Source organism: Mesocricetus auratus, unplaced genomic scaffold (assembly GCF_017639785.1).
Source record: "Mesocricetus auratus isolate SY011 unplaced genomic scaffold, BCM_Maur_2.0 Super-Scaffold_4256, whole genome shotgun sequence".
Taxonomy (NCBI): Eukaryota; Metazoa; Chordata; class Mammalia; order Rodentia; family Cricetidae; genus Mesocricetus; species Mesocricetus auratus.
In genome coordinates, this window is record NW_024429182.1 from 12,621,702 (window position 1) to 12,638,315 (window position 16,614).

The window sequence follows — 16,614 nt, forward strand, 5'->3', positions numbered from 1 at the left end:
AAGTGAACTTTCTTACTTCGTGTCATAGATACACACAAACACACACACATGCACATACACACACATCCACATCCACATCCCAAACTAACTTCCAAGGATACCAGCTTAAGTGCCCCCTATAAAATGCTGTTTCTAGTGATTAAACAAATAAAGCTGCTCTGATGATTAATTAAAATAATGAATATTGAGAAAATAAAGCAAATTCTATGAATAAATAAAATTAGAACTCGTTCATTTTAAACGAGTTTGCTAGTAAAAGGGAGCCAAACAGCTCTAAAGTTGACCACACTCACCAGCATAACCCAAGGAACTCAAGTCTTTTTTCAGCCAAATGATGTGAACATTGGCTAAATCATGGTGTAATGTGGCTCCCTTCCCCATTAATGTGTTTCTAGCATGGTGATAACACAGATCACTGAAAATATGTCTCTTATATGACCTGTAGAACCTTGTCAAATTTTATCCCTAGATGTTAATGTCATAAGTTTATAACAATGTCTGATGTTCTCAAATCCTTAGCCATGTTCTAAGTGATTCATGAGTATTCTTTACTTAAAGTTCATGGCAATAATCAATTGTAGTTATTACTGTTAGTACTTGGGCTTGACAGCTAATAAAATTGAAACTCAATGAAAGTAAATGTTTTGACCAAGGGACTATAACAAAGAAAAATCTGTCTGGATTTCACCCCAAGTTTGTCATATTCTGAAATTATTCTATACTTTTGCCTTTCAGGTATTGCTAGCTTTGTTCTTTGGAAACAAATATCAACTGGTAATAACCTTTGTGTCATGGGTGCTTTTATATTGTATTGCACTCCATTCTCAAGCTTGTAGATGGGAATTTCTTAACCAAAGGAATAGCTCTAGTAATCAATTAAAAATTAAAACTGTATTGTCAATATGAACTTAAAAATCTCATAATAAGCCACAACATTTGCATGTGTGACAGAGATTTCAGTGCATAACTCCAAAATGTTAATGCTAGTTCCCTGACTTCAGAAAAAAAGACTCAATAACTCAAGCTAATATACGATTATCAGGGAAATCAAAACTAGAGTCTTCAATGTCTTTTGCAATTCATTAGTTACTTTAAATCAAATATATAGAGACCATTATTAGGCACTTCGTATTTTAGAATCAGCACTCAATACAAAATAGTGAGTGCAAAGACATTTTACATTTGCATCTTTAGTTTCTCTTTGGCTGCCAAGTAAATCTCTATTTTAAGATCCATCCAAGAATTGGCCTCATTACATACAGTGGTTTCTCAGTAAATATGGCAAAGCAAATGTACATTAACAGAAAATAATTCCCCAAATAGGAGCCAAACTCTCATTCTCAGGGGAAAAATAAACCTCTCCCCCAGTGATTTTCTCGTTCCTCTTTTCTTTTTACACCTCATGATTTTTAAAGAAAAAAATGACTGCTCAGTAATGCCGCAGGGATAAACATTCCCAGCCATGCAGCATTCTTGTGCTGAGTGGTGACATGTGCTGCATGGATTTAGGGGATCTGAGTCTGAGGTCTGCTTCTTCAATGAATCAAGTGTTGGGATGGTGGTTGTACACTGTGAGAGACTTTCTACTGTTCCAAGTACAGACCTGATTATCTGTTGTCCTTCTAAAACAATATCCAGAAATACAAAAGCATTAGTCACCCACACTACAAAGTTAAATTAAAGCTGCTAGGCAGAAATAGTACAAACTTAAAGTCCGCAGGGTCCATGAATCTGTTTCTACCTTTCACCATCAGTTCTAATAGATTAATTTCAGTGATATACTACAATGAATACAGTTGCTGACCTTATAGTATGTGGCATTTAAATATGCATTATCTCACTTTTTACAATAGGAAAGATGAGAGTGTGAGTGAATGGCATCTTAGGGCAAACAACTCAAACAAGTTCAGACATCCAGAATTATCTAAGGCATTGATCTTCTGGCAACTTAACTCCCAGGTCCAAGTGTATCCTCTATTGAATTGTGCTGTCATCCTATACAAGATCAGAAGTGAGGCACCTCCTAGCCTTCTCTTTCAGGAGTGAAGATTGAGGTAGACTTCACAAAATCATTCCTAATAGCTGAATAGTTAATTATTTTGCCTCTTCCAAATTTGGCATGTTTCTTGTATTATTTTTAAGTTACTGTCTTTGCCAAGATAAGCAACATCAAGTACATAATAGATTTTCAAGGCAAACAAAAGTAAGATAGTTAAAACCGCAGGGAGGATCTGGTAAGTCATAGGAGGCCTTCAAAGCTTTGTAAATTTTACAAACAGGAGGTGGCCAGGGTCTGCTATAAATACAGAGAAATGTGACTTTGTGCCTCTTTCAGTGAGAGGGGATAAGGGATAATTTCTAAATACACCAGCGCACTATGGCTTTAAAAAAATCTGTTCCTAGAAAAAAACTAATAAATTAAAGCCTAACTTGCCTTGGTTTTATCTTAGTCTAACAGTCATGGGCAAAAGAGAAACTATCTCAACTCCAACCCAACCTAGACACTGTGTGCACAACTGTGTGTATGTGTGTGTGTGTGTGTGTGTGTGTATGTGTACTGTCAAACACCTGGAAACCACAGAATCCAAAGTACTAGGATTCCTAAAAGAATCAGGGAGGTTGCAAGGGCAGAAGGAGGATATGAAGGAAAAGGGAGACAAATGGGACACATGATGTGAAATCCACATAGAATCAAGTTTTTTTTTAATTTCAAAAAGTATTAAAAACAAACTCTTTAGAACTTTTTTTAGATCTCTTAGTTCAATACAGCCAGGTTTCAAGATTCATAGTGGATATACATAAGTCAATCATTCTTTTAGATACCACTAATGCACAGGTGAAATCTTAATTAAAATCAATGCCATCTGCATCAGCACTACTAAAAATGAAATGTCAGACTTAGCCATAAATCTAATAAGATATCTGCAAGACCTGCATATGACTATGAAATTCTGTTGAAAGAAATCAAGGGCTACGCAAATGAACAGAGAGACGTTCCATGTCTGTGGATACGAAGAATCACTATTGTCGAAGTTTTAGATCTAACCAAGTTGACAGATGGATGATACATCCCCAATAAAATATTCTAAAAAGTAATTTTTAGATATCAACAAACTCATTCTAAGTTTTATATGGAAAAGAAAAAGGATCATGCAAGGCAATATGATATTAATATGAAACTGTGCTTGACTTCAGACTTATTACAAACTTCACAAAAATCAAGATGGCATAGTGAGAGTGAAGGAAGAAAAATGATGGGTGAGAAGGAATCTCAGAGTTACATGTGATGTATGCCAAAGAAGCTAGGATAACAAAACATTTCAAGAGATCAAGTTGGAAGATTAGCAGAGCAGCACAGGCAAGCAAATGAGCCCTGGCATAGGCTTTACCCCACTTAAAGATGAAATAAAATAAATTGCAAACCAAAGTGTAAAACACTAGAACATCAGGTAAGGTAAAACTCAGATAGCCTCATATACAGCAGTGGCACTGTAGATAAACACCAAAGTCACAAAACAGCCTGCAATTGACCAGATGGACTTCATTAAATTTGAATGTCTAAGCTTTGAAAGAGTCAAGAGAATGAAAAGAGAAATAGGCAAGGAGGAAATGTGTAAGAATTGCTATGTGAAATATATGAGTAATTCTTAGAAACAAGAGTATGAAGCAAGCATCTTGGTTTTAGAACAATAGACACCCCATCAAACACAATATAATACCAGCCAGTAAGCATGAGCATATTCTCTACCTAATATGTCACCTGGGAAACGTACATTCAAGTAAGATACCACTGAATTCCTGGTAGAATGACAAAGTCCAGAACATAACATCATCCAGTGCTGGAGAGGGCATGAAGCTGTTCTTCATTGCTGGTAGGAATGTAAAGATACAGTGGCTAGAGAGATGGTTTAATGGCTAAAGGCATCTATTGACCTCAAGGACCCAGTCTAAACTCCTAGCATGCACATATCAGCTCACAATCATCTGTAACTCAAGTTCCAGGGAGGTCTGATGCCCTCTTCTGGTTTCTATGGTCTCTAGGCACTTACATAGATACATCCAGGCAAACACTTGTATACATAAGATTTTAAAAATCTTTGAAAAAGAAATGCATCTTGTTGACTGTGTCCTTTGCCTCACAGAAGCTTCTCAGTTTCAGGAGGTCCTATTTATTAATTGTTGATCTCAGTGTCTGTGCTACTGGTGTTATGTTCAGGAAATGGTCTCCTGTTCCAGTTTGTTGAAGGGTACCTCCCACTTTCTCTTCTAAGAGGTTCAGTGTGACAGGGGTCTTTCATCCATTTGGACTTACATTTTGTGCATGGCATTAGACATGGATCTATCTGCAGTCTTCTACATGACAGCATCCAGTTATGCCAGTACCATTTCTTGAAGATGCTTTCTTTTTTCCATTGAATAATTCTAGCTTCTTTGTAAAAAAAATCAAGTGTTCGTAGGTGTGTGGTTTAATATCAGGGTATTCAATTCGATTCCATTGGTCTACCTGTCTATTTTTGTGCCAATACCAAGCTGTTTTCACGACTATAGCTCTATGATAGAACTTGAAGTCAGGGATGGTGATGTCTCCGGACATTGCCTTGTCGAACAGGATTGATTTGGCTATCCTAGGTCTTTTGTTTTTCCATATAAAGTTGATTATTGTCCTTTCAAGGTCTGTGAAGAATCGTGCTGGTAGTTTGAAAGAGATTGCATTGAATTTGTAGATTGCTTTTAACAGGACTGCCATTTTTACTATGTTGATCATATCTATCCAAGAACATGGGATATCTTTCCATTTTCTGGTGTCTTCTTTAATTTCTTTCTTTAAAGACTCAAAGTTCTTGCTATACATGTCTTTCACTTGTTTGCTTATCATTATCCCAAGACATTTTATGTTGTTTGTGGCTATTGTAAAGGGTGATGTGTCTCTGATTTCTTTGAGTTAATCCTGCCACTTAGCTGAAGGTGTTTATCAGCTGTAGGAGTTCCCATGTAGGGTTTTTCGGGTCACTTCTGTAAACTAACATGTCATCTGCAAATAGTGAAAGTTTGACTTCTTCCTTTCCAATTTGTATCCCCTTGATTTCATTTTTTGTCTTGTTGCTCTAGCTAGAACTTCAAGTACAATATTGAAGAGATATGGAGAGAGTGGACAGCCTTGTTTTGTTCCTGATTTTAGATAATTACATTGAGTTTCTCTATAATTAGTTTTATGTTGACTGTTGGACTCCAAAACACCAAAGGATCCAACTAAATCGTGGGCTACAGAACTAAATAGGGAATTCTCAACAGGAGAGTCTAAAATGGCTGAGAGTAACTTAAAAAGTGCTCAACATCCTTAGCCATTAGGGAAATGCAAATCAAAACAACTATGAGATACCATCTGACTCCTGTCAGAATGGCTAAAATCAAAGATATCACGGAGAGTTTATTCTGGAGATGATGTGGAGAAAGGGGAACACTCCTCCCCTGCTGTTGGGATTGCCAACTCATACAGCAACTTTGGAAATAAGTATGGAGATTCCTCAGGAAAATGGGAATAAGTCTACCACAAGATTTAGCAATTCTGCTCTTAAGCATATACCCAAAAGATGTACATTCATACAACAAGGACATTTGTCCCACTATGTTCATAGCAGCATTATTTATAATAGCCAGAACCTGGAAGCAACCTAGATGCTCCTCAACTGAAGAGTGGATAGAGAAAATGTGGTACATTTACACAATGGAGTACTACTCAGCAGGAAAAAAAATCAATGGAATCTTGACACTAGAAGAAATCATCCTGAGTGAGGTAACCCAGTCACAAAAAGACAAATAAGTTTGTACTCACTCATATATGGATTTAACCATGAAGCAGGGGAGTGCCAGCCTATAATCCCACTGCCAGAGAGTCTAGGATACAGAGAGGACCCTAAGAGAGATATACATGGTCCCCCAGAGAATGGGAATGGGACAGTATCTCCTGAGTGGACTGGGAGCATGGGCGGAGGGGACAGGGAGCTGGGGAAAAGTGAGGGGGAGAAGAGAATAAGAGAGGAGGACATGAGGGAACAGGAAGGTTGAGTCAAGGGAAGAATAGAGGAGAATATGAGAGATACCATAATAGAGGGAGTCATTATAGGTTTGAGAAGAGATCTGGCAATATTGAGATTTCTAGAGATCTATAAGGATGACACCAACTGGCAATCTAAGCAATAGTGGAGAGGCTACCTTAAATGCCCTTCCCCGATAATGAGATTGATGACTACCTTATATGCCATCCTAGAGCCTTCATCCAGTGGCTGATGGAAACAGAAGCAGACACCCACAGCTAAACACTGAACTGAACTCCTGGAAACCAGTTGCAGAGAGGGAGGAGTGATGAGCAATGGGGTCAAGACTGGGTGGGTGAAATCCACAGAAACTGCTGACCTGAACAAAGGGAGCTCATGGACCCCAGACTGATGGTTGAGAGGCCAACGGCACTGATCCAGACCCCCTGAACATGGGTATCAGTGAGGATGCCTCAGCATTCTTTGGGGCCTCAGGTACTAGCTACATCAGTATTTATCCCTGGCATCCAAATAGACTTTGGGAGCCCATTCCACATGGAGGGATGTTCTCTCAGACTGGACTCATGGGGGAGGGCCTTGGACCTGCCCTGGAATGATATGACAGACTTTAGAGATTCCCCCATGAAGAGCCTCACCCTCCCTGGAGAGTGGCATGGGGATTGGGTGTGGGGTTGAGAGATGCGGGAGAGGAAGGGAGGGAGAGGGACCTGGGAGTGACATCTGAAGCAAGTTTGTTTCTAATTCAAATAAAAATAAATAAAAAAGAAAAAGAACTGTGCTATCAAAAAGTGAAACATAGAGAACATTTAAATACATACTCCTAACTGAAAAACAATCCAACTTGTAAGCAAAACATACTATTGAGTCTAACTATATGTTTTTATCAAATGAAAAACTAGAGATACTAATGGCAGATATTGAGGAGGAGAGATGAAGAAGTAAATCACAGATGATTGTGGAGAAATACAACTATTTTGTTCCTTACATTTGTTCAAACCCAAAGAAGGACTCCTAATATAATCTTTATTTACTGAGTGATAATGACCTGCTTATAAAGTTCACCGACTATAATAAATGCATCATGCCTATAAAGAGGAAGGTTGTACATTGGTGGGAGTAGGAAACATGGAAAACATGTCTGTATGCCCCTCTCAAATTTTCTGTGAACCTGAAATGCTTGAAAAGTTGAGTTCTGGGCCCATGAGACAGCTCAGTAGGCGTAGGTGCCTGCTGCCTGGTTAACTGAGTTCAGTTGCTGGATTCCCCGTGGCAGGTGGCAGGAGGGAAGTTACCCTTGCATATTGTCCTCTGACCTCTACACATGCACTGCAGCTTGCACCCGAATAAATAATAAATAAATATGCTATTTTTAAAATTGTAATGTTGCTTTTTAAAAACCAGTACTGGAGAGCATTAATGCAATTGATGATGCTTTGGCCTAATATTTCAGAGTCTCAACACTTGACACAGGCATCACCATCAACAGGTCCTGGGAGGATGCTCATTCTGAAAGTTCTAGTTTCTTAACTCTAAGACACCTCATCACTTTTCCTAACACAACGTGTGTATGCAGAACACCTGGCAGGAGTTGATCAGGATTCTTTACATGTCATTCAACTTTATTTCCTGCCCTTATGACCAGGTATCCAGTTCATGTCTGAACCATGTGAATGCCCAATCTCAGAGATGGCAAGAAATGTCCTTGCTTACACAACACATTCGTAGAAAGTTCAGGAACTAAAGTAAAACAGAGTCAATGTCACATTAGGGACTTTTAAATAGAAGAAAAAGAGCCTGCTAATCTGTACCATTTCCAAGAGTGTTCTTTCTTTCTAATAATTACTTAAAGTTTCTCTACTAAGGTAAAGGCAAGACACCAGGAGGAATATTTTGTTCAGCTCTGTGTGTTCTTAGCTTCATTATGTTTCAGTTATCACCTAAATCCAGTTCCTACAAAATAATTTAGAAACTGGAGCATAGGAATCTTGATTAACTTTGATACCAAGGAGAAAGGGCCAAACCTTTGTGCTATTGCCAAACCACCAGAAGTAGGTAAGGGTCCCCATCTGACTGGGCCACACAACTGCACTGATGTTGACATCCTTGTTTCTTATGGCGACAAAGGGAACTCGAAGGTGAACATGTTCCACTGGACCTAAAGGAAAAGAAGGGTGAAAGTCAGTGTTTATGTTTCCAGAACAAATCATCAAAAATTTTCCATAGCTTTGACTTTTAATCTCTACCTAAATCCTAAAATGCTGGTGTGTGTGTGTGTTTTCTTTAATTGTAACAGAAGGAGTAACAGGAAATTCAAATCAAGTTTCTTATTTCTTGAGTGACAGATGAAATAAATTTACATGAGGTGAGCCCATCTACCTTGAATACTTAAGAACCTCCAATTCAAGGACAAAGGCAGTTTACTAGACACTTAGCCATTAAATAGGATGATAAACAGCAGTCTATTTTATTTTTGAGAATCAGCCCATTTTGTGACTTGAGGCCAGTGGACTTTATTGAAGGATCTCCCATTATCCTCGGTTGTTAATTGGTTTCCATCCACTTTAACAATTGGCCATTGTGCCTCATCATCTGGAGGACACACTGAGTGCCACTTGGAGGCTTGCAAGGCCACTTTACAGAAAGGGAAGAACATAGCTGCCTAAATTGGAGGAGAAGCAAACATCAGGTTTCCAAATGATAGTATTTCTCAGAAAACATAAACAACACTGTGTTCTACACTACCCTATTTGTAAAGGAACATTCCTGAAGACAGTTTAGGTAGAAGTGAGACTATTCAATTCACCCAAACTAAAAAGAGGAGAGGAAAATACTGGCAGAGAATCACTTGCATGATCGTTCTATTTGTGTATTAATTTTACATCTGGGAGTTTGTAACACTTACCAGATATTCTTTTCCTGTCATGTGTGAATGTGTATATGGGCAAATACTATCTTAGGGGAGTTAAGCACAGAGTAAAAGAAATCATATGATCATCTCACATACATGTGGGATCCATGATCTCACAAAAGCAAGCAACATAAATACAGGTTGTCTGAGGAAGACAGATGGATGGAAAAGATGTTGATTAAAAGATATGAAATATATTCTAGAAGTCTATAGTAGTCTGATGTAAGACACAGCTAATTACATATATTACATTTGGAAAATCTTTAAAAACAGATTTTAAGAGTTCTCACCTCCTGAGAAAATTGGGAGCATTAGGAAAGGAGGAGTAGGAGAAAGAGAAGGGGAGGGGGAGGAGAAATTGCTTGATCAAGTAGATCAAGTCTGGGGAAGAACAGAGAAGGAGAGGAAAAAAAGAGATACCTTAATAGAGGAAGCCATTATAGTTTTAGAGAGAAATCTGGCACTAGAGAAATGCCTAGGGATCCACAAGGATGACCTCAACTAAGAATCTAAGCAATAGTGGAGAGACTGCCTTAAATGTCCATCCCATATAATGAGATTGATGACTACCTTAAATGACGTCCTAGAACCTTCACCCAGTAACTAATGGAAGCAGAAGCAGAGACCCACAGCTAAACACTGAGCCAAATTCTTGGAATTGAGCTGTAGAGAGGGAGGAATGATGAGCAAAGGGGTCAGACTATTCTGGGGAAACCCACAAAAACAGATGACCTGAGCAAGTGGGAGCTCAAGGACCCTAGTCTGACAGCTGGGGAACCAGCATAGGACCAAACAAGGCCCCCTGAACGTTGGTGTCAGTTGGGAGGCCTGGACAGTCCATGAGACCTCTGCCAGTGGAACCAGTATTTATCCCTATTGCAGGAATGGACTTTGGGAGCCCATTCCCCATGGAGGGATACTCTCTTAGCCTGGACACACAGGGGAGGGCCTAATCCCTGCCCCAAATGATGTGACAGACTTTGATGATCCCCCATGGAAGGCCTCATCTCCCTGGGGAGTGGATAGGGGTTGAGGTGGGGGAGGGGACGGTGGGGGGCATGGGAGGTTGGTAGGGAGAGGGAACTGGGATTGGTATGTAAAATAAGATTGTTTTTAATTTAAATAAAATTTATTAAAAAACATAAATTTAGGATGTAATATTTGTGATAATTAGCCTGATGGAGCCATCACACAATTTATGCATGTGTTTGAGAAATGTCATGCTGTACACGATTAACCTATGATGTCTGTCAGTTTAAAAATATAATGAAGAAAAAATTAAAAGAATCCATTCATATATAGCTTGAAAATACTTTCTGCCTACAGCTCTCTGCCCTGACTCAAGACATATGGCACCTCAAGTTTCTTTACCAGCACATAATTTCAACCTTGGCACTTCATATGCACACTTGGCTGACACTTTAATTATTTTAAATTAGAAAATCTGTAGTATTTTTACATGATTTGCCTGATGTCATCCACAAAAAAACACAAGTCACAAGAAAACATTGGCAACTTCCTCAATGCTTTACTTACTCATGGTTAAGGTAAAGAAAATCCCCCAATGATTTGTGTTCCTCTGGTTAGTGAGGGATAGCAGACTTGAACAGGGCTAGTCCAGGAGTGAGTAAGAGGAGAATTGGGATGGTCTATATCAACACTGCGGAGTCTTATGCCTGGGTCCAGGTCCTCCATTCTTCCCTTGCTAGGAAGATTGCTCGTCCATCTTAGAAGCCATTGTTCCTATCCTTACTCCAGACCACAAATGGTATGTAGCCCCTTTCCAAGTTGCCTCATGAGAACGTTAGCATTTAGCAGTTTACTCAAACTGTACATGACTATAATCCTAGAAATCCTTTCCCATCTCCTGTCATTTGCAAGTCTTGGAGGGCTCTCTGACACCCAATAAAATGGCTTTCCTCTTCCTAAGATTATAGCAGATATAAAATAGGTGGAGTCTCTGTGAATTGACTAACATGGTCTCACTTATCCCAGTATCAAATCAATCATGTTTGACCAAAACTAATTACTAAAAACATTACATTAGTGCAGATCTTATTGCAAAGATCCTGAACCAGATCTTGGCTTTAATGTGGGGACAGATTATGGAACAGTGACTAGAAGCAAGCTGAATGGATTGGGAAGAAAGCCTTCCGTCACACGGTTCTTCCCCTTCTGATGAAAGCCCAATAATCTCTGTGAAATTGGTTATTATGGGTGGCTAACAACTTCTTTTGTTAGTTAATGGCCCAAGGTGGGGCCAAGAGCAGTTTCCACTATACTGACTGTCTGGGAAATGCAGCTATGATTGATTTGGAGGGAATTATGGGCACAATGAAAATTTCAAGGAACATTTCCTCTTTTGTGCACATAACCCAGTATAAACCCGTTCCTGGCATTCTCTCTCTCTCTCTCTCTCTCTCTCTCTCTCTCTCTCTCCTCTCTCTCTCTCTCTCTCTCTCTCTCTCTCTCTCTCTCTCTCTCTCTCTCTCTCTCTCTCTCTCTCTCTCTCTCTGTGTGTGTGTGTGTGTGCATGTGCATGTGAGACAGAGAGAGAGTAGCTGCATCAGTAACATAGGTGGTATAAATCCTTGGAACAGAGGGATGGAAAGTTATTTTTCTTTCTTTTCTCCATCTTTTTTGTTAATTACAGCAGAAGTATCAGGCAGAAAGTCAAGAGGAAGTACTAATAATTGCGGTAACAACAGTAAAAGAGGAAGTACTAATAACTGATGTAACACAGTAATGTTTATCACTTGGCAAGTCATGTGTGAAGCAACATTTTCCATACTATGCAGATAAATGTTAGCATGTTCCTGGAATTTACCTCCTTCATAAAGACCTGTATGCAATTTTGACCCTGGACTGGTATCTAGGAACTTGGTTTTGAGAGTAGCTCTAACCAATGTTTACCCAGTAAGAGTGGTTCCCTTGGAAACAATATGGTTTATTCATAATATCCACTTCATACTGAGAGTCTGAAGATTCAGTATATGTCTGACAGTCTCTGGTAAGTTCTCTGGTAGAGGACCCCTATATGTCACCACTTCTTGTTAAAGCAATCAGTGTGACATGGGTGACTCCATATGTGCATGAGTTTTATGCAAGTGTGTGCATGTGTGCTTGCTTTTCTGTGTGCATATGTGCATAAAACCTACAGTTTGACATCAGTGTGTTCTTTGTTTCCCCCCTTGAGACAGGATTGCTTCCTGAACTTGTCACTAATTGATCTAGCTAACTAGGCTTGCCAAACAATCCCAGGTTTAATGTGACCCGCCCCCCAACCCAGTGCTAAGATTACAGATGTGTACCACAATCACAGGCATTATAAGGGTTCTGGGAATATAAACTCAGACTCTGATGTTTTCGTGGAAGGCAAACCTTACTGACTGATCCATCTCTCCAGCTCAAGCCTTTCCTTTGCTGAGCTTGCTCTGAATACAAGGATGAGGTCATGGTGGTAACCTCTAAGTTTCCTCCTAGTGTGTCACCATACCTAGGAGTGGTCTTTGGTTTCCCTAGCATATATATCACCCACGTTAATTTCCATAGTTTCCTTATAATCTAAAAGATAAGATGAGGAATTCAAATATTGAAGGGTCTAAGCAGGTTGAACTATATTAGGTATTCAAAAGGCATCAGGGATCAAAGAGATCAAAGCCAGAGCCTGTAAATAAGGTGCACACCACTCATATGGGCTCCTAATCAGGTGCTTCTGGAAGAGACTGCATTGGGTATATATGGATCATCATCACTGTGTCTATTTATGACTCATATTTTAAAACAGCTCTTCTTCAATAGGATGAAAATAACACTTGCATTGATGACTCTCTAAGTCCCCTATACACATTAAGAACTCAATAAATATTTCCTGAATGACTTCATGAGTGGTTAGGCATTTCCTGTATAGTTCATTTCTATTGCCCCCCAAACCCTGTGAGGGCAAGCAGTGTTTGGACTTAAGCCATTTTACAATTGGAATTAGTCTAGAGGTTATATATTCAGGTTGGCATGATAGAGACTTAATTGATCTATAGTCCAGGTTACTTGCTATATATTTTAATTATATTCCACTGTTGTTCTTTTCACAAGAAAATCAAATAGCTCACTATTTGCTGGGAGCCTTTTAGGAATGTGCTATGTACATGCAAGAGTTTACACAATCACTGGGTTATTAACAGGTATGGAATTTCTCTTATTCATTTAAACTCTTTTAACATATAATTTTCATTTTATGACAGCAGTCCCTGCTGATTCGTTTTAATCTGGCTCAGTTTCAGGTACCCAGAACCAATTATAGCCTGAAATTATTAAATGGAAAATACAGAAGTAAACAAAACCCCCCTGAGTTTTCAAATGCATATTGCTCTGAATATCATGATTAAATGTGCTGACCATGACGTGTGCTGATGGGGGAGGCACTTCTGTGTATATGTTTGTCTTATTGGTAGATAAATAAAGCACTGATGGCCAATAGGGAAGCAAGAAAAATGGGACTAGGAGTCGAGGAGGAGTCTGGGAAATGTAGTCAAGAGTGAACAGTTGCCATATGATCCCGGGAAGCAAGGACACATGAGGCTGGCATCCATGGTAAGATAAGATCTTATAGAAATATATATATGTATATATATGTATATTAGTAGTCATGGGTCATATTTAAGACATAACTAGCCAATGAGAAGCCCTGGACATTGGCTGACAGCATTGTAACTAATAAAGTCTCTGTGTGTTATTTGGGGTTGATGCAGCACTGGGACCAGGCTGTCGGGAAGAATCTCATTACATTGTGTCATACTTTTTCATACTTTTATTCAATGTATCTGATATATATATATATATATATATATAATACCAGCATTAGAAAACAAATGGTATAATCAGAATTTGATACAACTTGTGGTAAATGGTTGGAACTGGAAGAAACCATCCTAAGTGAGGGGTAACCCAGAAAGGAAAACATGGTATGTACTCCCTCATATATGGATATTAGACATAGAGAAAAAGACTACTATCCTACAATCCATACAACCAGAGAAACTAGGAAACAAGGAGGACCCTAAGAGAAAAACGCATGGTCCCCTGAAGAAGGGGAAAGGTACAAGAAATCCTGAGCAAACTGGGAGCTTGGGGGGAGAAGGGAAGGAGGGAGGAAAAAGAGAAGGGAAGAAGAGGAAGGGGGAAGAGAACAAGAGGGATCAGGAAGACTGAGAAAGTGGAGGAATAGAAGAGAGCAGGAAAAGAGATACTTTAATAGAGGGAGCCAATATAGGTTTAAAGGTAAGTCTGGCACTAGGGAAATATTCAGAGACCCACAAAGATGACCACAAGCAAGAATCTAGGCAGTAGTGGAGAAGGGTGCTTTGATGCCCTTCCTCTATAATGAGACTGATGACTACCTTAATTGCCATCCAAAACCTTCATCCAATAGCTGATAGAAGCAGAAGCAGGCACCCACAGCTAAGCACTGGGCCATACTCCTGGAATCCAGTTGTAGAGAGGGAAGAGGGATGAGCAAAGGAGTCAAGACCATGCTGGAGAAATCTTCAGAACCAGCTCACCTGACCTAGTGAGATCACAAGGACCCCAGTTGTAAAGCTGGAGAACTAGCATTGGACTGAACCAGAACCAAACCCTCTAAATGTGGGTGCCTGCTTGGGCAGTCTATCAGACCTCTAATAGTGGAACTGGTATTTATCCCTAGTTCACAAATGGACTTCAGGAGCCCATTTCCTATGGTGGGATAATATCAGCCCAGAGACTTGGAGCAGGGCCTAGACCCTGCCCCAAATGATGTGACAGACTTTGATTATCCCCATGGAAGGTCTCAACATCCTTGGGTGTGGGGGAGTTGGGGGAGTTGGTAGGGACATGGGAGGAAGGAGGGAGGGGGAAAGGAGGGATTGATATGTAACATGATTGTTGCTAAATAAAAACAGAAATGTATAAAAAAGAATCCTTTGAATCTTGGAATACTTTCTTCATGGATAGTAGGAAAACTTTTGCTAAAATACACACCAGAGAAGTCTTTAAACCCCTAAGTATGGCTGCTGAGGTGTTGTGAATCAGTGTCAGCACACATCAACATTCCCTTAATTCACATCTAGAAACTATATTATTCATGTTTCAGTTAACATGATTCAAGTTTCAGGACAAATAATACACAAAAAAACATCAAGCTCAAAAAAAAAAAATCCCAGAATCTTAATGACAGTTTCTACCCAGCAGCAGCCAGTGTTATTGAAGTCAATTACAGCACAACACAAAATTGTATTTACAAAATAATGGATGTGAAATAACCTTGGATATATGATGTTTGTTTTTAAAACCATAATTCTTGAAAGCAACTGAAACACATGCTTTTTAATTCTTTCTTGGGCTCTTCCAACAGAGCCAAAAGTTTAGTGTGAAAAATGAACCTAGACCCATCAACTAGATGGGTGTCCATTCCTATTTACTTTTCAGGAATCTCTAAAGCAAAGAGAAAAAATGTTTTATCTATGTGTGAATATGCATATGCACACTTATGTGTACCAGCCTATCAGAATGGTGCTAAAATATAAAGGACCTTGATAATGTTACCTAGACATTTAAAATAAGCAATCTAGTTCAACATCATGAAATTGCATTATCAATGAATGTGCAGTCAGTGTTTTGACTAGGATGACTTTAGAAGCCACAATGAACCTGGCTTGAGTTCTTAACTCTAGAAAGTGAAATCTGGACAGACGGACTTTCCGACCAGGAAAAAAAGGACTGGGGGTCAGGGGAGGAGGGCTGCTCATTTCTACTTACAAACCACGTGCAGGAAGAGGACAGCTGTATCAGAACCAAGGTTGTTCTCTGCATAGGCTGTCACCTGGAAGATCCCTGCACTCTTATACACATGCTTGATGCCATCCTCAATGGGGCTGAAGTTGGCATAGGACACAGCAATCCCATCCCCAAAGTCAAGCTGGATGTTCGTCCTTTGAAGGTCACCCTGCAAGGGAATAGAAATTGGTTTGGTTCCCTTCAAAAGATTCTGTTTGACTTTTATCTGATACTAATTCTCACAGCTTCAACATTTCAACCCTGAAAACCTACAGTGTTGTCTCCTTAGCACAAGTTAACATTTGTGAAGAGCTGCAGGCAAGGGCTGAGGACCCGCATGTCTTGCCTTGGGATTGCATGATTTGGTAGGTCTCTGGCAAACCAGTAAGGAAGAGGATACCCAAAGTCCTGAAATGGAAAGACTAGGTACTCTGGACCCCTCACAAACATGTCTTATTTCTTCTTCTGTGCCATGATAGTAATGGCCATTAAGAAATATTTAGCATGTTACATAGTTTCATAACAAGCCAAGCCGGTAGTACCCTACACTTTATGTTGCAGAAAGTTTTTATTTGAGCTTTGTGCCCGTTTCTTCATGTGATCATATGCATGCATGAACATCCAGGGGGAAGTAAGTAATAGGAAGTAAGTAAAAGTAAATATTACTTTCTAATAGCAGTAGAAAGTATTTTTGTCCTCACTTTTAAAGTAGGGATAAAATCTTACCTATATTAATAGCCACACAGCTAACAGCAGGAAGAAACAAATTTTGAATCAAGACTAATTCCTTTAATAACCATGTCATAATTTCCATTATTCTTATTTTTAGATGTCTGCTAT

General features: G+C 39.3%; 1 protein-coding gene across 1 annotated transcript in view; it reads right to left on the bottom strand.

The window, feature by feature from the left end:
• Sorcs3 (sortilin related VPS10 domain containing receptor 3) overlaps nucleotides 1-16,614 on the bottom strand; it is a 609,591-nt gene that overhangs the window by 21,826 nt on the left and 571,151 nt on the right. The window contains exons 19-20 of the mRNA XM_005063478.4: nucleotides 15,757-15,943; nucleotides 8,078-8,211 (exon numbers count right to left, since the gene is read on the bottom strand). Coding sequence (XP_005063535.1) covers nucleotides 8,078-8,211; nucleotides 15,757-15,943 — 321 coding nt within the window. The remainder of the gene's footprint in view (nucleotides 1-8,077; nucleotides 8,212-15,756; nucleotides 15,944-16,614) is intronic.